This window comes from Dysidea avara, chromosome 10 (assembly GCF_963678975.1).
Source record: "Dysidea avara chromosome 10, odDysAvar1.4, whole genome shotgun sequence".
Taxonomy (NCBI): Eukaryota; Metazoa; Porifera; class Demospongiae; order Dictyoceratida; family Dysideidae; genus Dysidea; species Dysidea avara.
Genome location: NC_089281.1, coordinates 14277573 through 14298792, shown reverse-complemented (window position 1 = coordinate 14298792; position 21220 = coordinate 14277573). Strand labels below are relative to the sequence as shown.

The following is a 21220-nucleotide window of genomic DNA, read 5'->3' as shown; positions in this document are numbered from 1 at the left end:
GACACGTTGTAGTGTTGTATTCTATTAATTTCGATGCACAAGTAGCGTCCTTTGGCGTTTGTGCTCATTAATATATGCGATTTTTATATTCTATTTTGTTAGTAAATGAAAATGGCAGGTTGTTATGTACTATTGGTATTGTTGGTGTCTGTTGAACTATGTTGGTCGGCGCGATTATGCTGCGACCCCGCGTGTTCAGGTATCGTGTACGGTTTGTATGTCATGTTATCGTCCAGTGATATCGTGGAAGTGATGTATAGTTGATTACCATTGATGTACGTTGTGTTCTTTATCTGCACTCAACCGTTAACATTAATTAGGGGCATTCAAAGGGTATTATTTATGTGGCAAGTGGAATCGTGACACCTTACTGGAAGGGAAATCTTGTAGGGGGTCTCCCTGAACACACACACAAAGAGCGAAAAATCAATTTTGTCCCCACAAATACTCAGGTGTGCAACACTTGCAGTCTGTATGTGATTTGAAATCAAGTCGTGATTTTGAAACCGTCAGGATGAGGCTAGGGCAGACATACATGCTAGGGGATTCTGGGGGCAGCGGCAAAGTGCCTTTTTTGATGTAAGGGTGTTTCATCCTAATGCACCGAGCTACTGCAACACCAGTGTCCCCTCTTTGTATCGACGTCACGAGGCACAGAAGAAACGTGAGTATGGTGACCGTGTCAGAGAGGTTGAGCAGGCCTCCTTCACTCCCCTTGTGTTTGCGACCACTGGAGGTATGGGAAGGGAGGCAATAGTTTTCTACCGTCGTTTGGCTGACCATCTATCTCGCCGCGGCTCTACTAGTTACAGTCAGACTCTGGCTTTTATCCGATGCACGTTGTCTTTTTCTCTACTTCGGTCAGCTACAATGTGCATACGTGGAAGTAGGTCCATCTCGCATCGCTCCTCTGATGCCTCTCCTGAGATGGGCCGCATTGATGAGCACAGGGACTTTTAAACTTTCAGCAATCTGGTCCTTTATATTCAGTTGTCCAGCACGTGCTTTCTATGTGCTGGGGGTGGTAGGCAAGGGCAGTCCATCCAGCCCGGGAAAAAAAAAATTTAAATAAATTATAAATTTTGAAACCTGATATGTGATTTGAAAATTCATGTTTACCATAGTGTGATTTGTGAGGTTATTACTGAGTTCTGATAGGACAGTAAGTCAGGATTAACACTAGTTTTGTGTCACTGTGAATTTTATAATACATTTGCAAGACTAGTTTTCAATCAGTTTAAATTATTTGCATTGGCGGAAAGCACTCATGATTAATTTGTTGATTTGTGATTGGCTGAAGGGTGTATGTGATTGTTAGAGATGTCATACCCCTCACCAATACCATGCCAGGTCAGGTTAGACAGTTGGTAAGAATTTGTACAAGGAAATGTCACTCAAAGTTGTCCCCAGGGTAGGGGAATTGTAGAGGTACATTATTATAAGCATCATACAGTATCATGAAGGTCTGCCTAAAAAGTGCCACCCAAAAACTAATCTTTTACAATGGCTTGGCAGTATTGGTTAGGCATAGTCAAACTCAAAAATGCCTTCAGAGTAACCCCAAACCCTAGTACTTCAATTTTGTGCTAACTGACTGACTAGCTACCTGACTGACTAGCTACCTGACTACACACTTGATTTCTTCACTATTCAACATCACTTCAGCTTGAGATGTGCCTTTTTGCCAACTACAGCAGCTAGTGTATGCATCATGGTGTTACTTTTGTCCTCCTTTATATCTCAATTATTTTTCCACTACTGTGTAGGTGTGTTGATTCATTATAACACGTCATGGCTTCTGTGTTGGCTATCATGAGTATCACCTGTAATTTCCATGGTGACTGGATTGATTGCAAAAGCACTTTTCATACTGTTCTTCACTTGTAATGCTGTACAAGGGGTGGAGCATAGCACCATATTGCGTTTCAGTTGGGAAGTGTGTTCTATCGCGCAATTACTTTTTATATTGTGTCTGGTGGCATTCTTTGTTGAAGGTTTGCTAGTAATGGAACTAGTGCAAAAAAAGTTATCAATTTAAAAATGTAGAGTTCCAGGGATAAGAAGTAGTGAAATAAGATATGAGGTAGGTATGAGGAAAAATCCCTACTTGGCACTATGGCAATGTGGAAAAATCCCTAAATTGGCATGTTTTCATCTTTTGAATGCCGAACTAGGAATTTTCCCACATTGCTACAGGGTTTTCCCTCATATCTACTATCATCTTTTGTTTCACTACTTTTCTCGCTGGAACCCTACTTCATTTACACTTTTATTGCAGTATTTATTACCGCAAAGCTATGAAGTTCACATGTGACTGTGACTGCTGTATTAGAGTATTTTGATCTTGCTACTCAGCTAGCTATGCAGTAGATTAAGGATTAAGCTAGGGGGGTGGTAAATACCTTGTATTCTATGAAGCTAGATCGTTGAGGGCGTGGCTCCAACACTGATTATTAGAGGTGTGGTGGCATGTTCTGATCATTTAAGGGGGCATGCGTGGCCCATTGTAATTGTTTTATAAGCACAGCTTAGCTGCTACCTGGCTACCAGGGATGACGATACTACAGTCTGTTAAGCACCTCGTGGCATCTAAATATACAGTACCCCTTCAAGGAAAGTGTCAATATGGAAAATTAACACTTGGTATGTTTGCTGGCATGAAAAAGACCATTTAGTTGAAGATAAAAGATGGCAAAGCACAGAAGGCAGGCATTCGTTGGAACCACAAAAGGCACATCCCACCTGTGAGTTTGTTGTTGTGGCATATAATGATGGCCGTGTGCTGCTTTGTTTGGCCTCTAGCCTTGCGACTGTGGTCTGGCAGGCTGGCTGGCAGACCAAATGTTGAGTTTCAGTGAATTTATTTTGAAAATTCAAAAATCTTTAAAGCTACTGTTTGGAGTTCAGACTGAAGTTCTATTATTACCTGGTGTATGATGCCTCCTTTGAGCCAGTGAAACCAAGAGTTCATAATATATAATGAACTCTTAATCCATGAAACTGGCTTGACTTCATTTTGTGATAACTCTGAGCTGCAGACAACACCACTGATATGTGAGACTGAGCCTTCTGAAATACAAATGGCTTAGATCATGAAATCATTGTATGCTATTTGATATATATGAAGAACGCAAAGTGGAGCATATCAATGGTCCCATAATACAGGCTTCCTTTCCTAGGTCAAAATGTGATCACACGGTTGGGTATTTATAGGCCCGTTTCTTATGCATGTGCAGGCTATTTCCAGTGCACATTATGTAGATTTTACTACCAACGTGTGTAGAAGTTTGGAATTATGTGAAGCACCATTGATATATGCTCAACTTCACTTTCTTCATACAATTCTAAATAGCATGCAATCATTGATCCATTTGGAAATTAAGGAGCGATCAAAAAAAAAAGCTTACTGTGTATATTGTATTATTTTTGTGTGCTCCAGTACAGAAGAATGGCTAGTCCAAGCCGGACATGGGGCCAAGTACATGAGTACTTATACTTAAGTACACTTAAGTACAAATTTGAAAGTACTTGTACTTTACTTAAATACTTTCTTAATTACCGCAATGTACTTATAGTTATACTCAAGTGTTTTTTCCAAGTGCTTGTATGTACTTGAGTACTTAAAGTACTTTTTAGTACTCCAAATATTGTAGTTTGTATACAGAGAAAAGAAAAGATGAAGTTGTAGTTTTCAACCTCTTGGTACCTTGTACAACCTTACTATGTATCATGTAGCCACAAGCAGCTGTTAATTGGAATTCTGGTTTATATAATAAAAGCAATGCTGTCGTTTAAATTGGGAGTTGAAGAGAATGGTTGACAAAAACCTGACACTACCTGCTGTCATGAAGTATTTTGCATTTCCTGAAGTTTTATCTGAAGGAGACTGTAAGGCTAAATGCAACTACTGTAATGAGGGGTTTGTTGACTTGGTGGTAAGAAATTATCATTTGTAGTGCATAGTATCCTGCTTCCAAATGATTGCTACTGCAAGTGAGAGTTTCACAGTGAAATTGTACACTAACTTTGGGTAAGGTTGTATCTGTTCTCTGGACAGACACCATCCTTTCCATTGTGGCAAAATAGTACTTGTATTATTTGCCCCTATTAAGCAGTTATTTAGCATTGCAGGAAAAGAATTTAAATGCGAGCGTAGTAGACTTAAAAATGATTATATTTATTATGCAGTGTAATAGTTCTGTGAATATAAAAACTGTACTTTGCATGTTTAGACCTCAAGCTTTAAGTTATTATGCGTAGCTGCATAAATTTTGCTATAGGAAAATGTACTGTACTTGTACTTTACCTAAGTACTTCCGGTATGTACTTGTACTTTACTTAAGTACTCTCGTGATTTCAGTTGGAGTACTTGTACTTATACAAAGTACTTGTATACTTAAGTACTTTTAAATGTACTTGGCCCCATGTCTGGGACTCCAAGCACTGGAGTTCAAACTAATAATCGATCAATCAATTCGGGGGGGGGGGTTGGATTTCAAAGTCGAGCCAGATTTGCAATTTTCCAGATAACTTTTTGTGGATTCACAAGCAAACTCAGTAGTAATGTGTGCAGATCTAAATACTTCATGGATAAAATTTTCATGAAATCAATGAAAATTTTCCTGTAGTTGTTAGTTGTTTAAAAACAAGATTACAAGGATTTTTTTGGGACATCAAACAATCAAACTCTTTAACAGTGAATTTATAAGATGCATTCTTGTTGTTGGTCACAGTTTCTTTGTGTGTAGCTTATTAGTTTTAGTAAAGTTTGTGATGTGATCACACATTACCTCCACAGGGGTGATCTCTTATGGTACGACGATCACTAGACACATTTCAAAAGATCCTGATTACCTCTCCTTCCCTCGTAATGCCCTCGTTGAGGTGTATGCTAAGAACAATGAAGACGATCCTGATGTGTGGCTAGTGAAGGTAACATGTACAGTAATGGTGCACTTGTGTTGTATACTGGGTGTGTTGAGGGGGTAGGATATGCATTAACGTACTTGAAACAATAAATTGAGTTGCATGCAAAATGGTTCACTAGATATAATAAGTTCACATATGCTTCATGTCTTTTCCCTTTGAGGCCTCAGATTTTGTAGCAAAATCTATAAATGTTGGTCTATACAATCTGTTCACGATGTTGTATTACTGTATTACTGTATACTGTAGTATATTTTATATTAGCCAGTGACTGTTCAGTGTCTTCCTGATACTGTATCTGGTAAAGTTTTGCTAACCTTATATATAGTACATTGGTACTTGTACTTTAAGTGCACTTAAGTACACCTTTTAAGAGTACATGTGCTTATGCTTAAGTCCTAAGCAATGTACTTAAGGTACTTATAAGTACTTAAAAGTACTTAAGTCAGTAGCACAGATAACTGTAGTCTGACAAGTTCATTTTCATAAATGTGACAATTTGTGTATTTGGATTTCATGGACAACCAACATATCAATTTTCACATCACTGCATAGCAAAAAAAATATATGGTGTTCACTCTTTGAATACACCACTTATCCTGCCAGTTGATGTTTGTAGAAACTACACAATTCACAAGTATGAGATTTTGGACACTATGTGATAAAAGTAATTTAATCGTAATTTCTCTTTAAATGTGTACTTGTACTTAAATGCTATCAAAAGTACTTGTATTGTATTTAAGTACATAACCTTGAAAATCATAATTTATGTACTTGTACTTTAATAGTTTTTTCAATGTACTTCACCCCATGCCTGATGGCAAGAGTAAATAATTTACTCTTGCTGTCGGTAGTACTGTATTTTAGGGATCATGGAGGTTTGGTTTTTACTGGCCAAAAATATTACCCAAAACTAGCTTCATAATACCATCCTGGCGTCTTGGCTAGGTATAACCAAGCCCAAACCTAAATGCTTTCAATAAATTGCTACCATAAAATAAAAAAATTTATTTAATGGCTGACTGACTAACTGCCTGCCTGCCTGCCTTCCTGATGCTGAAGCGTAACTCGATAATGACTAATACTACTGGCTTAATTTTTTTACTGTTCGACATTGCTTCAGCCCTACAGGTGCCTTTTGGCATACCAAATTACAATGCACACATCATGGACTTACATTTGTCCTCCTTTATGTTCCATTTCATTTTGCTGACAGCCCAAGGTGTCGATTCATAGTAGTGCGATGGCTTCCCTACATTTGTAAATGGGAATCATCCGTATTTTCCATGGTGACTGCCTGGATTGATTGCAGAGTTACTTCTACTGTTCTTCATTTGTTGCACTGTGAAAAACAGGCTGAACATATCTGAAGCGAAGCATAATGGCCACTTCACTTTTGAGTCAGTAATTGATAGTTGGGCACGCGTCCAGTCGAAAACATTACCTCTGGCATCATCCTTTCTTGTGATGCAGTATGCACAGTTTCACTAGAAATCTTCTAAAATTCACACCAGGGTCTGTTAGCAGCACATACATGTAGCTTGCCAGTAAGCTCCCCTGTGTTCTTTAATAAGGTCACTAGTTACTGTCTTGTTTAGTACGGCAACAAGAAGGGATACGTCCCTCAGAGGATGATCATGGAGAAGACTGTGACATGTGATAATCTCATGGTAGTGGAGGATGAGGTAGGGGATGTCATTATTGTGATTATCACCTTGTGGTGGTTTCCCTTATTAGGTAAATGATGGAGGTGGAGCCTCACCTGATCAGGAAGTCACTGATAACAATGGTGATGCAGCAGCACATTTAACACCATCTCCTATTGTGAGTGAACCAGCTGGAGGATCACATGATGCCAGAGGACAGGAATCACATGACAATGTAGTCACACCCACTGGTGGAGTTAATAAAGAGTGGGAAACCATACAAGACAATGGCCAACCTGAACAGGTTGGTAGAAGTGAACAATGGAACGAACCATTTAATGAACAAGTTGAAGCAGTTAGTGTAGAACAGGATGAACGAGTTGGTGTGGATGTTGTGGAACAGGTTCCTCGTGATGATGAGGCTGCTGATGACAGGATAGAGGAAGGTAATAAAGATGAGGAGGAAGATGAAAGAGACTTGTATGATGATGATGATGATGATGATGAGTACAAGAACTATGATGGCGAGGAGGTTATAAATGAGGAAAAAGAGGATGATGATGATGATGATGAAGATTATGGTGAAGAAAAGGAAGACATCATACACAAAGATGACAGTGAAGATGTCACACGCAAAGGTGATGACAATGAAGAAGATGAACACAAAAAATACAGCAGTGATGGTGGCAGTGAAGGTGTGAGTATGGACCACACCACTGGAGCTGCTGCTACTGGTAGTCATGGATATGAAGAGATGGAGTCAAGCCAGCAACAACCACCATCTAGTACCCATGGCAACCAAGTTGATGAGGCACATGCTGATAAGCCCCCTCTTGAGGATAAGCCACATACTGAAAGTGAGGATATTCCTAGTACAAGTGATGGGAATTACCCAATTGATGATGGTATTGGGAATATAAGGAAATTCCCAGAGGAGGAAGACCCAAGGGTATTTGAAGAGATTGCAAAACAATTAGCAGCGAATGATGATGATGACGATGATGATGATGATGATGATGTGGAATGGGAGGAACTTTATGAAAAGCAATTAAATCAGCAACAGCCACCAGATGATCAAGAGAGACGAGACCATCAGGCTGAAGATGAGTCAGATTACCAGGTCAATGGTAATCAAGGACATCAAGATATGCCAGATCATCAGGATAGGTCAGATGAACGCAAGACACTTGATCAGGAGAGGCAAATTGATCAGGAAATGCTAGATCATAGCAAACAGGACCATCACATTGAGAATCAAGATCAACTGGAACATCAGGAGATACCAGCTCATCATGAAAGACCATATGATCACAGTAGGCATGATGATCAAGTTAGACCAGACGGACTAGCTTATCATGATACACTTGATGTCCATGACCAACAAGAGAGACTTGACGGTCTAGAGAGACCAGAGGATCACAATAGACCAGATCAACAAGATAGGCTGAACCAGCAGGATAGACCAGGTTATCAGGACAGACCAGAGGATTATGTGACACAGTTCCCTTCATACACTACTAGTGATGTGGAACCATCACCGGTAACAACTGAACATGTTGACCAGTCTGAACATGTTATGAGTGTTACCATGGCATCGGTTACCACAACACCAGTAACCATGGAGGAAGAGACACACAAGGTACCAGTTACAGAGGAGCCAACAGGTGGAGGGTTAAGTGGAATGGAACATGACCAACAACACAATGATATATCTAATGATAGGGTGTTTGAGCATGTAGAAGAGATGAAAAAAGATTATGAAATACCAAATCATGACAATGAGATACCCAAATATGATGGTGAAATACCAAAATATGGGGATGAAATAGAGAAACACAATGAAATACACAATGGAGATGTTCCAACAACAGAACCTGAGAGAAGGGACACAGATGAACAGCTAGAACAAAGTGGTGGACAGAATTATGAAGAACAGAATATTGAGACAACTACTGATGTTGGGAGGGATGAGATTGATTCAGAGATGCAGCAAAGAGATAAAGACCTTCACAGAGATGAGGAAGATGAAAGAGAAGATTTAGAGACACATGAAAAATATGAGGGTGGAAGGGAAGACAGGGGGGAAGATTTGGAAATACAAAAGAAGTACGAAAGTGGTGGAGAGAACAATTTAGAAATGCAAGAGGATGGAGGAGAGAAATATAAAGAAATGTCTAATGAACCTGAAGAACACACTGATTCACTAAGAGATACTGAGACTACTACTACTTTCAATGAAGATGGAGCTCACACTACACCACTACCCCATCAACAATATGAGGAAGATTTGAACACAGCTAACCCCCAATATGGCCACCCTGCACATAATACACAGGAGCCACCACAGCATCACTATACTGCTGGAGGAGGTGTGTCGCCTGATGTGTCTGAACATTTGGTCACGCCTTCTGTATCCATGACTACTGTCACACATCATCTTGATGACCACACTGATGAGCCAACGGTGGAGGTTTATCACAAGCCACATCCTACACATCGCCATAGTGATGATGTCACCTCACATCACCATAGTGATGATGATATCACCACACATCGCCATAGTGATGATATTACCTCACATCACCATAGTGATGATAATGTCGCTGCACATTATTACCATGGTGATGATGCTGCTTCACATCACAATGGCGATGATGATGTCACTGGTATGTGTTGTGATGTCATGTGATATAATGTGTTACTATGACAACAGGACATCATGGTTGGTTGCAAGATGCACTTGCCCCTTACCTGCCAGCTGGTTTAGCTGAACTGCTGCTTGATATGGTAACTATGGTACAGTGGACACCTCTCTATACTGGCCACTCTAGGACCAAGCAATTGTGACCCATTTTTCCTGCAACATCTTTCAGAGATGAAATGAATGGGACCAGACTTGAAAGTTTTTTTGTCCGTATATTAGAGATTTATATTGAGTCTTTTAGAGTTTGTTAAGAGAGGTTTCACTGTATTGATTATTTCAGGAACTTAATGTGCTGTCTTCTTAGGATAGTGCCACTCTGTATGCATTTCTTGGGACACTAGCAGCCATTTTGTTTCCTTGCTGTCTGATGAACTGCCGGTCCAATATGAAGGTTAGTTACTATGACATTGTGATCTTTAGCAGCTGGTGTATTCTTGCAGTCGAACCGACACAGGAAGGAATTGGAGAGGGTTAAAGGTGAGTAACGTGTACAATACTGATATCAAGAGTCCACTATTTAAAAAAGTGGAATTTTTGCTTTGACAGTAGTAGTGATATGGTATTCTTCATACTGTAAAATGAGAAGCACTACACACTTGGGTGGTAACCCATGTTAATCTACTGTATTATTGTTATTTCTACTGTAAGCTTGTGCTAATAATTGAAATAGAACAACCAGTAATCTATTACGTTAGCAGTAATCTGCATCTTTTAACTAAAGTCCTTTTTTACCCTGTTTGTACATTTCACACTTAATGTGGAATCAGTTCCGTTCCGTTTACTTTATTTATGCCTGGTCGATCCTTATTAAATAAGTCCTCTGGTTGGCGGAAAGTCAATTTGTTAAACTTTAGGTTGAGGTTCCAGATCTCAGCGCTTGTGACTCCTTAGGTGGATGCTTAAACTACATGTTGCTGGAGCAACTCATAGCCAAAACATAAGCCCAGGCATCAATAACATTTGAATTAATAAATCTGTAACAGATCACATCAATATACTCTAATAGAGCAGTCACTATTAGTCAAATGAAACAACTGGATTCTGATGACAAACTGCTGAGTCACTGTAACCAAGATTTAATATTAACTCTTGTTACATTTGTTATGTAGGCCTGCAACCAATTAAATATTGAGGTTCTCTAATAGTCTAATAGAACAGTCGTTGAAAATACCCTAATAGAACATTCACTGGGAGAATAGGTACTGTACTCTGATAGAGCTAATTTTGTAATGGGGCACAACTGTGCATTAACAGGAACAATTTTGGAGCATTGCTCAAAAACATAATAGTTGATTTCAAAAAAGCCTCAGGCGTAAGGTTGTCCTAAGTATCGCTTATCTATAGTTAGATCCTGACATCACAAAAAAGTCTACTTCTCTACTGCAGGTATTCTGCAAAGTTTTCATTGTTATTAAAGTTCTGATTCTCTGCCCAAAGGCCTAAATATATCGCAGTATTTGTTATTCACTATGTTATGGTACACAGCAAGTTGTAGAGGGTATGAGGAGAAGATTGCCAGCTTGGAGAATGATAAGGATCAGTTGCAAAGGAACTATAACACTGAACAAGCAAAGGTAACCATCCATTGTAAAGTGTGCATGTATCGCATATACTTGATGTAAAATTTGTAAAAAACAGTTTACTCCTTTAAGATAGTGCTAGTATTATTGTAGTATCACCAAACCATTGGCACACCTTAGATGTGCATGTATAGTCCTAGGCCAACGGATTGTGTATGCATTGTATTTAGACCAGTCCTTGTCCACTCAAACTCACACTTCTTCATACAGACACCACTAGCAATTACATCATACTTTTAACATCTCCTTCAGCATGAAAATAATTGATGTTGTTTTATTTACAGCGTCAGTCAACTGAGGAGTCACTATCAACAGAGAGACAGAATATCATGATGTTACAACAAGCTAACAATGAGGCTAATGTGAGTAGTGTGTCATCACCTCTGTTGTGACATCATATTACATCACAGTTGTCACTGACACACCTACAAACACAGCTACAGCAATGTCAGCAACAAGTAGACCAGCTGGTTGGAGAATTGACTAATGAACGTCAACTAGTAAGCCACATTGTGTCTTGTATTTGAATGTATGCCCTAGAAATTTAGAAGACATGTCTTATATTAAAGACAACCATATAGTGGGTAGATTTGGTGATAGAAAACCATTTCTATTATTTGCTGTAAATTACAACAGACTTATCTTACTCAAGTGATAGAATACAGAAATCTCTAAAGCAATTAAAGCTTTTACAGTGGAACCTCAGTTATCCGAACCCCTTGGGACCAGGGGTAGTCCATAGGTCTGAAAAGTCTGTATCTCTGAAACTGTGTATAAGTAACTTAAAATAGCATTTTAAAAAATATTTATTATCTGTATTTCAACTACCCTAATAGAACAGTCGCTACTCTAATAGAGCAGTCATTTCCGTAGTTCGGTTAACCAAGAATCCGGATAAGTGGAGTCCGGATAACTGAGGTTCCACTGTACTATTAAATTTGGAGCATAGAGGCACTTGTTTAATTATTTCTATATTTTAATTGGTTCTGTTGTATGGTGCACAAGCTTATTTGTGAGATGTAAATTCTAAATACTTTCCATCTTGTTGTAATTTATTTTTTCTCACAGATTTATGCTCATTGTACCTGCATTGGATTTACTAATCTTTATACAAATATTCTGAATGTTTATGTGTTCACAAAATTGTGTGATTTTAAGTATTGTGCAGTGTTTATTTTAGAAATGTGTGTGTGTGTTGGTGGGGGGGCATATGTGGGTAAAGTGCCACTAGTATGGAGCTTGTGTTACTTGTTACATACTGAGTTATGTCATACCCTTATATAGCATGCCAACCAACTAGCCAGTACACAGGATGCTCAACAACAACTAATAACCACTGGAGCTCAACTACAACAGGTAGTCATGATGTCATCATGTTGTGATGATGTCATTGTTGATCAGGTAACCCAACAAGTGGCAGAGTTAGAGGCCACTAGGGAACAACTGGAACAAGATTTGTTTACTGCCAAACAATCCTTGGAGGAACTGCAATCTGCTCATGTAAAGGTGAGGAATAATATTGGGGTGTGTGAACAGGTCTTTATTCGGGGTTTGTTCTGTGATTTGCATATGCACATTATCAAATGGTATATGGTAGTACTGTTTAAGTAGGGATCGCTTCCCCAAAAATTTTGCATGCCACCCAAAATTCCACCTCTGAAAATCATCCTAGAGACATCTTACATGATGAAATCACCTTTATGGAATAGTACTAGTCCATATGATATATAGCAAAACACTTACAGGTGGCCAGGTAAAGAAAAAATTTTAAATCACCAAAACTCAAATTTTAGTCTCACTGCCTCACTGACCACAGTCACAAGGCTGGAGGCCAAACAAAGTAGTGCACGGCTACCATTTTACGCCACAATAACAAGCTCACCAGCTCACCAGTGGGATGTGCCAGTGTAGACCCTCTGCGCCTTGTTTTTTATCTTTAATCAGTATGCTTCTCTCCTTCATTCAACGAAACCATATCGAGGCGTTCATTTTCTGTGTCAACACTTAGCATATTTAGACACCACAGAATTATTTCAGAGCTGGATTTCAGAAGCTCTTCATCCTGGCGCTACTATAAGAGGTATAGCTACTGGTGTAGTAGATATCTGCAACTTTGCGATTGGGATCCCGTTTGCGCTAGGTTTGCAACCATACCCATCAAATAATGATCTAGGTGGACTAACAGTGATAGAGTACGAATACCGCACCTCTTAACAATCTAGCTATTTATTTAACAGTAAACAAGATGACCTCACCCCTTATTGGTCTAGCTAGCTGCACACCCCTTGGCTGACTCGAGATACTCTAATATAACAGTCATGTATGATATTCTAATAGAACAGTCACAAGAAGTTACTAGCTGTGCTACAACAAAAAACTAAACAAACTAAAAATTGTTAATTTAAAAATGAAGTATGTAATAAAAAGTAGTGAAACAAGAGATGAATGATGGTATTACAGCATAGCTCGGTGGGAAAGTCCCTACTTTGGCACATTGTCTGGGAAATCCCCTCCTGTTAGAAGCCATTGTACTGGTTCCATAGGTTTTATTTTCATAGAGACCTTTCAGTAGCTGTGGTGATGTGTAGAAATTGTCCATATAAATATGCTAGCTACATGTATAACAATTATTTTGTTCAATGCTAAAGTAATGTTCCAAAGTAGGGACTTTCCCACCGAGCTATGCTGTAATACCATCATTCATCTCTTATTTCACTACTTTTTATTGCATAGATCCCTACTGCATTTTAAATTAACAAATGTTCAATGACAAAGTAGGGACTTCCCACTGAGCTGTGCTGTAACACCATCATACTTTTTGTTGCATAGATCCCTACTTCTTTTTTAAATTAACAATTATTTATATGGTTCAAGTATGAGTCTACATTGTTTACTGCACTTCAACACATTTACTGTATATGCCGATCAGTAGGTGCATGTAGCTAGATTTGTAGAACACATTTTATGACTTTACCTACTAAGGTGTGTATGTAATTTCAAGGACTTCAATAATAACTTGGGACCATCTAGTGGTGAGCTTTCTCAATTTGCTACCTCATATTGTGCAAAAATAAAGCTAACATACTCTAATAGAATATAGCAACCAGTTAGCTGTTACACATGACTGTTTTATTAGAGCATATCAAACATGCAAAGATTTATTATAGTATGGCACAATTAATATTATGTTAACTACATGCTTACTGTTTCAGGCACCTATTGTGCTCAAAATTATAATTGACTGATGCCTAGTTTTGATATTTCTTTTACTGAGCTGTAGATTTACAGTCCTAGTAAACCATAGTATACCGTTCCTTACAGGTGCAACAATTACATGAGGAAGCCAGTCAAAGGTAATCACATTATGTGCATGACCACATGAGGTCATGTGATCACGTTATGAAGGTGTGATGGTTTGGATGGAGAACTAGTCACAGTGAGGGACAACCTGAGAACAAGTGAAGTGTGTGTGAAGGAGAAGGATGATGAACTGAAGGTGCATGATTGTGCATCTGTCTGTTTGTGTGACTGTCTATATTCTTTTTGTGTGCATGCGTGCGCATGTGTCTTTGTGTTCTTTTGTGTGGTATTTGTTGGTATGTTGTGTGTCTTTGACACCCTGTGTGTTGAGTTGTCTTATTGTGTCCCCTAGTTATTGAGGGAGTGCCTGCAGCAGTTACAATCAGACGACAGTGAGGGGGAGGATGACCAGACTACCAATGGAGGAGGAGACGTGGAAAAGAAAAGTAAACCTGTTTGCTCTCCTCTCTGTGGTATGTATTAATATGTACCTGTAGCTTTGAAGAACTCTAAACTGGAAAGAGTCCAGGCCATGCTTGATACTACTAAGGTGTGTTACATATTGTGTGTGTTTGTGTGGCATACAAGTACAGTACATTTAACCTCTATGATCTGACACTCATTAGTACCATATAATTGTGCCAGGTAAGTGATTGTTTTGGTGGGTGGTGTTGGTGTCTTGTTGGTACCACAAACAGTGTCAGATTGGTAGTTATCCATTCCTCTGGTGTACAAAAAACTGAAATTGTGTGTGTTAAAACAAGTGTCAGTTTAGAGAGAGTTTAGTTTAGTATAAGTATGTACTCGTCATGAAATGCTGTAGTATTATATGTGTTACTGAGTGAATCACAAAATGTGTTTGTTCAACAGGTACAAACTGAGTTGAGGACTGTTCGGGAAGAAAGGGACACATTCCAACAACAGTTACAATCTCAAATATTCACATCACAACAATTGGAAGGTAGTTAACATGTGGTTCAGTGTATAGAGTTTGTAGTGTAGTATAGAGAGAATCATCAATTTTGGAAATAAAAAGATATTCTAATATATTTTTGATCAGTTTTTTTGCCAACAATTACCATGTATGACAGGAAATTAAAAAAATTTATGAATCCACTAGCTTTGACAAATTACATACACCTGTATTGACAATCGTAGATCTAAACACACACTTTTGAAGGAAGTTATGGGAATTTGATGGATTTAAAATACTTTGTACAACATCTTAAGGACCAGGTGTTCTACAGACCTCAGCACTTGTTAAGGACCAGGTGTTCTACAGACCTCAGCACTTGTGCTGTAAAGCCTTAATAAGTTGACAAATTTAACAGATTCGTCAAATTTGTCAACTTTTTCTTCGTCAAAATTTCCTGTCATAGAGTAGGCCTATTATATTATCAAGAGTTTATCTTGATGTTATCAAAGTGACAATGATTCAACATCATCAAAAGTTTGTACTATGCAATATTACAGATTGTACAGTTTGTACATTATTCCATCCCATTGTCACAGGTGAACTACACCAGACAAAGACAGAGTTAGAGCAACTACAAACTAACAAAGATGAATTGTCAGCTCGGCATTCTGAGACACAAATTAAACTGAAGGCACTTACAGAATATTTTGAGACCAAAGAACAAAACCTTCACAGGTGAGTGTGTAGCCAGCTAGCTGAGTTATGGACACTTCTCTCAGAAGTCATTTTGTTCTTTTTATTGTTGAAACTTTTGTCTCCTGCCTTATGTAGCACATACTATGCAGATTAAACCCGATACTTTTCATGCACACATGCACACAAACACATTTATAAGGCCTTCTGGTATACAGGTTCTGCCTTTACCAGGTACTTTAATCATAATCATCATAATAAAAAATTTAAACTTTGATTCTGTCACTGTAGGAAGCTTGGAGTGGAGGAGGCTGCTAGGCAGGAGATAGAGACAAGAGAGGCTACAGCAAAGGAGAAGGTGTCACTAGCTGAAGAGGAACGAGTTAAGGAAAGGTAAGGGAGGTGTGGTCAGTGATATCATAATTGTTGTGATAATATACATCAAAAACAATAATCATCTATTTAGTTGAACCATTGACGATAAAAGCTGTTCAGTAGGTATCATGATCATTGTGATCTACACATGAACATTTGTATCATGACAACACTAACTAGGGCTGTAAAGTAATTCTATACTGATTTTAAGTGTTGTCACTGTTTGTGTGCATGTATCAATATCCTAGAGGCAATAATATCAACTATACAATAGTATCAAATAACACATCACAGTGGAACATATAATATCAGTTTATGTAGTAGTGTGCGATTGTTATGCTAGTAGTGATGGTGTGTTATTACAAGTATACTGTATTGACAATGACAAGTGCTCCAGCTATCTCATTTATTGCAGGATGGAGCTACAGCAGCTGAGACAGCACATGTCTGATATTGAGAAGAGCCTAATGCAACAGGTAATGGCCTACCAGGGTAGTCTCATGTAAACCAACTTTTTTTTCTTTTGTGTGTGATTGGGGGAAGTAGTCTGGTATGCTTACATGTATGTGATAAAATTTCTGTGTAGCATTCCTCTTATGCTTTAGGCACTGTGACTATTATATTTCAAAGCATGTTGCTCAGTAGTGAATGGCTTCACCAATCAGCACCCACCATAGAGCTGGTGGAGAATGGCTTCACCTATCAGTGACCACTTTTCCTCCCACCCAAACAGGTCTGGTCTACAGAGACTACTACTGGGGGTGGGCAGGGCTCTCTCACAAGTTTATTAAAAATATTTATACCAGAAGCTGTCAGTGAGATGTTCTAGCTAGGTCTCGTATTTACTACACAAAGTGCAGATGCTGTTACTAGTACAGGTTCTCCTCTATTAAATAAGGTACATGTTCCATAACTCTACAAATTGGTCTGGAAATTGGATTTAGCTACCCATATATGGTATCACTCTTGTAATTGTTGGTGGTAGAAACTTTATGGCCGTATTTAGCAGGTAGTTGCATTAGACATGGCATTTTGTGCATAAATAACACATTTGGAGCCAAGAGGAATTGTGAACCCTTGTAGATTAGCTTACTTGTTAGAGGTAAAGGTGTAAAGTTAAGTTTGTGTGTCATTGCTAGGTGTCAACCAATGAGAAGAGAGCTCAGGATGCGCTGGTGAGTGACATCATGATCATGCCTCACTGTATCATTTGATCCCTTAATAGTCCCAGCTACGACGTACCGAGCAAGAGCTTCGATTGGCTAACAGGGAGATCAACATGCTGAAAAAGAAGTATGTTTTGAAAATAGTAACATGTGTAGTGGTACATGATCTAATTAATATCAGTTACACTGAAGCTATACTAGTGCATATAGTGGCATGATGTGCACATGTTATACCCCAGCAGATTGCCAGGCAATGATGGTAGCAGGCCAGATAGTCCAGGCAGTGTTAGTTCTGTATCTCTCCCTCCTGGCCCACGGCAAAGATGTAAGTTGTGCAGCATGCACTGTATGTGAAGTGTACACATTATGTTGATAACTACTGTACAAACATACGTATAAGCAATCGATCATCTCTTTCTAGATTCACCTCAACCAGAGCGATATCAAGAGTAAGCACCTCATCCTTAAATTGTTTTGTGTCATTACTTGTATCAGGAGTAAATAATAAAAGAGAGAGTGTCTAACTTCAAGTATGGACCATCAAAAATGACAGCCACAAGTCCACAGGCTTCCCTTGAATTTACAGGGAGGGTGTTGATATTCATACATGGGGCTACTCAAAGTCACCACCTCCTAAAGTGTTAACTTATTCAATCAGCACTTAAATTATAAGCATGGATTTACTATAATATCCAGAAAGACTTGTGGCTGTCATTTTTGATGGCCCATACTGGAGTTAGACGCTCTCTTTTATTATTTACTCTTGCTTGTATGTTACAGGCCTGTCCCAGTTAGAAGGCGCCCTCCATCTACCGGCCCACGGATGGGTAGGCCTAGTGTACATGTTTATATAATGTTCACCCCCTTCTCTTCATTTTGACAGACCTAACAAGTCGCCCATTGTCAGCTCCACGGTTTCCAAGGACTTCATCACCTTCAGAATATGATCACCAGCGACCATTATCAACACGGCAACTTAACGACACTTATCCTGGGCCACCCAGGTCACTGCCACAACCACATCCATCCCGAGACTCATACTCATTAGATGACCGAGATCGTCCATTAATGAGGGGACCTGAAGGCAAGGGATATTCCCTACCACCACACTCATTACATCATCCAGGGTAACTAGTGACCACAGTGAACTACATATGTATTATTGTTTGTGATAGGAACCTGCCCCCTCCCAGGTTACCAATGGACACTAGACCAATGCCAATGTCAGATAAACCACCATTTGTGAGGTCTGGTGGAGACTACCGCCATCCACCACCTCCGAGACCCACACAACCCCCTCATCCTATAAGAGCTGGTTAGTAATAATTGTAAATACTAGGAATAATTGAAGACTGCAGAATTATGAAATGAAAAAGCGAATGAATTGCCATAACAAAGATAAAGACTTTGGTTCTGACAAGTCCATGATTCAATAAGAAAATCTCTTTAGCAAAAGATAGGCCAAAAATCTTAGTCCCAGTGTCCATTATAAGACAGGTATCTACATTTGTGATGATGAATAAATCAAGCCCAATTAGAGCCCAGATTTCAGTGACCATGTATGATTGACATGACCACAGTGACAGTCTAAAATTAGTAACAAATTTAGATTAGCATAATAGCAAGGTTTTCCCATGATTTCATCAGCATGATAACCAGTTGGTTGTTTGAGGTTACAAATATATTTGTGTAACCCCACATACACGATGTCATATTACACAGATCATCCTATGATGGGACCACCTCATCACCGTCCATCCTACCATCCTCCTGGCCATCGCTTCCCACCTGATGGACCATCATGTGAGACACTGTGACTAAAGTGTCCCCACACACAGTTTACGTTTCTAGCTATAATTTTAGTGTGTGGAACATGCCCTTTTAAAAAATCTGCTTCACTCTCAAATTGTGGTATTACATTGTATACCTTTTTCACTAGATCCACCTCCAGTTAGAAGACCAGGTCCACCCCCACAAGATGTCAGACAAGGTTCGTAAGCAACAAAATTGTTAACATGTTCACCACCTGCATAATTGTGTAATAATAGAACCAGTGAAAGGTAGTGAACAGCAACAGCACAAAATGGAGGTGTAAACAGTTTAATAGTCATTTCTGTTTTATAATATTTCTCATGAATGTCAAAATAATATGCTTTTGTATAGGCACTAATTTATATACAAATTTCAGATGAAATGTTGTATACTTGATTTAAAAACAACACTAAAATATGTTCAATTCTATTCACTTTCAACGCAAAAACTTGAGATTTAGAGTTCCATCATACTCTGGAGATGTTTAATAAATTGAAGACTTGAGGAGTTAGGTAAGCAACACTGAAGCCAATTGATGTGTAGGTAAGAATTTTGTAAGGCAGTTCAACTAAAGGTCGTTTCTTAACCTCTTCTACTCCACTGGTTGGCATAATGGCAGGTAAAACTAGGTAACATAATGTCTTCATGATAAAACGTACTGGTACAATGATAAGTATTCCAACAACAAATCTCAGCAAGCTCATTCCTACAGTTTGTAGGGAGAACAACTGAACAGGGAAGGGACCAGTCAGGGTATCATCCAGTGGAATATCCAGCCAGCAACCAGTAAATACGCCAAGTCCTACACCCAATATGGCTGCCGTGTCCCCTCTGTCCATGCTCCAGTGATGTTTCTCCACAGGATAAACGTACAACATGGATATCACCATCAGGCCAGCAATCATTGGTCCAATTGGTGAATGTATCAAGAGATTATCTCCTGCTTCCAGAAATGACACACTGAATAGAAATATCACTACAGAGACTGCGATCCCTCCAACTAGATCCTTCAGGAAGGAATATACTCAATAGAGTACGTCATAATACAACTCACCATGAAAGAGTGCACACCAACATATATTCTGCTCAAACTAACAGACACACACCATACTAGAGCAAGCACCAGTACTGGCAGGAAACTCAGCTACAAAAAAATTTTTATAGACGTATAAATCAAATTTCAAAGCGTGGTGTAATTTCTTACCTCGTGTCTGCCGTAGGTCAGATACAGGGTGTAAAATGGGAGAGTTGTACAAACAGTAGCATGGGTGGAAGGAAAGCCATATTCCATTTCCAATATCGGGTTCTTTTCCAAGCGTATGACTGGTGGAGAGGGCGGTCTAGGCCAGCGAACAAGTGGCTTTATCGCCTGTCCAGCGTACATGGAGAAACACCACAAGGAAATTACTAGCCGGCCAACATAGGCGTCAACGTTCCACATGAAAAAAGGCATAACGGTTATGTAGAACGGCTCATATCCCAGCTCCGATGCAAACCTGAAGTAAAGGTCGAGTAAAATGAAAGTTCTCACGACCAATTCGGGTGGGGTATTGTCTTCACTTGTTATCGATCGCGAACCAGCTTCGAGTGAAGGAAGACGCCTGTGACACACTCTCGAGTTGATCTTTGATTTTTTTTGCTTTTCTTTTGACGGATAAACGATCGGGTATAATCCAGTCTTCGCGAACTTTCCCGTATAAACATAGTTCTTATCATCCTTGTCTTTCTGGTCTGGCATCACTATACGGACCCCGCATAACGTCTGAAACTTGGTCACCAACTTGGGATCCCTCAGGTATGCTATTAGTGCTGCCATAGCTATTTCTTCATGGGTACAACGACCTTGATCACGCGAGCAACGAAATTAAAATCCCTAAGCGCGAAAATGATTAGCAGGGGTGGGGCAGCGAATTACGTATTTTACAATGTTAACAGAAAATTATGATAATGAATGCCTTGACCCTACTAAGGTAGTAGTCTCGTCCTCGCAGACCCATTCTCCGGGGTGGCGCTTATCTATTCGCTTATAATCTCTAATAGGTAAGCGCTACCCCGGAGAATGGGTCTGCGAGGACGAAACTACTTAGGTAAGGCAGTAATAT

The 21220-nt window shown here is 39.2% G+C and overlaps 2 protein-coding genes across 3 annotated transcripts; one reads left to right on the top strand and one right to left on the bottom strand.

Annotated features, from left to right (window-relative positions):
* The first annotated feature begins 7 nt into the window (after positions 1 to 7).
* LOC136237276 (melanoma inhibitory activity protein 2-like) lies at positions 8 to 19547 on the top strand. 2 transcript variants are annotated; one of them, XM_066027617.1, is made up of 30 exons: positions 8 to 199; positions 4799 to 4932; positions 6525 to 6611; positions 6664 to 9238; positions 9286 to 9359; positions 9581 to 9667; positions 9717 to 9753; positions 10762 to 10850; positions 11141 to 11218; positions 11267 to 11356; positions 12141 to 12212; positions 12258 to 12362; positions 14178 to 14209; positions 14262 to 14352; positions 14509 to 14602; positions 14654 to 14706; positions 15027 to 15117; positions 15669 to 15807; positions 16057 to 16158; positions 16556 to 16616; positions 17280 to 17315; positions 17366 to 17433; positions 17549 to 17631; positions 17728 to 17755; positions 18087 to 18133; positions 18190 to 18433; positions 18482 to 18621; positions 19029 to 19109; positions 19246 to 19296; positions 19355 to 19547. In XM_066027617.1, exons 1-30 carry the CDS (start codon positions 106 to 108, stop codon positions 19399 to 19401), a joined length of 5010 nt encoding a protein of 1669 aa, XP_065883689.1. In that variant the 5' UTR covers positions 8 to 105; the 3' UTR covers positions 19402 to 19547. The 2 variants fall into 2 exon arrangements, with proteins under 2 accessions (XP_065883689.1, XP_065883688.1); XM_066027616.1 differs by having other exon boundaries at positions 17546 to 17631.
* LOC136237277 (sphingosine-1-phosphate phosphatase 2-like) lies at positions 19400 to 21119 on the bottom strand. Its single transcript, XM_066027618.1, has 3 exons — positions 20323 to 21119; positions 20173 to 20262; positions 19400 to 20125 (listed from the first exon to the last, which is right to left on the bottom strand). The coding sequence occupies exons 1-3, from the start codon at positions 20932 to 20934 to the stop codon at positions 19586 to 19588; spliced, it is 1242 nt and encodes a 413-aa protein (XP_065883690.1). The 5' UTR covers positions 20935 to 21119; the 3' UTR covers positions 19400 to 19585.
* Positions 21120 to 21220: the final 101 nt, after the last annotated feature.

Coding starts and splice junctions, on each gene's coding strand:
- LOC136237277 (XM_066027618.1), bottom strand. CDS start 20,934: ATGGCAGCACTAATAGCATACCTGAGGGATCCCAAGTTGGTGACCAAG. Junction 20,263..20,322: donor TGACCTACGGCAGACACGAG/GTAAGAAATTAC, acceptor ATTTTTTTGTAG/CTGAGTTTCCTGCCAGTACT. Junction 20,126..20,172: donor TTGGTGTGCACTCTTTCATG/GTGAGTTGTATT, acceptor TCCTTCCTGAAG/GATCTAGTTGGAGGGATCGC.
- LOC136237276 (XM_066027616.1), top strand. CDS start 106: ATGAAAATGGCAGGTTGTTATGTACTATTGGTATTGTTGGTGTCTGTT. Junction 14,210..14,261: donor CATGAGGAAGCCAGTCAAAG/GTAATCACATTA, acceptor CACGTTATGAAG/GTGTGATGGTTTGGATGGAG. Junction 14,707..15,026: donor CCATGCTTGATACTACTAAG/GTGTGTTACATA, acceptor TTTGTTCAACAG/GTACAAACTGAGTTGAGGAC.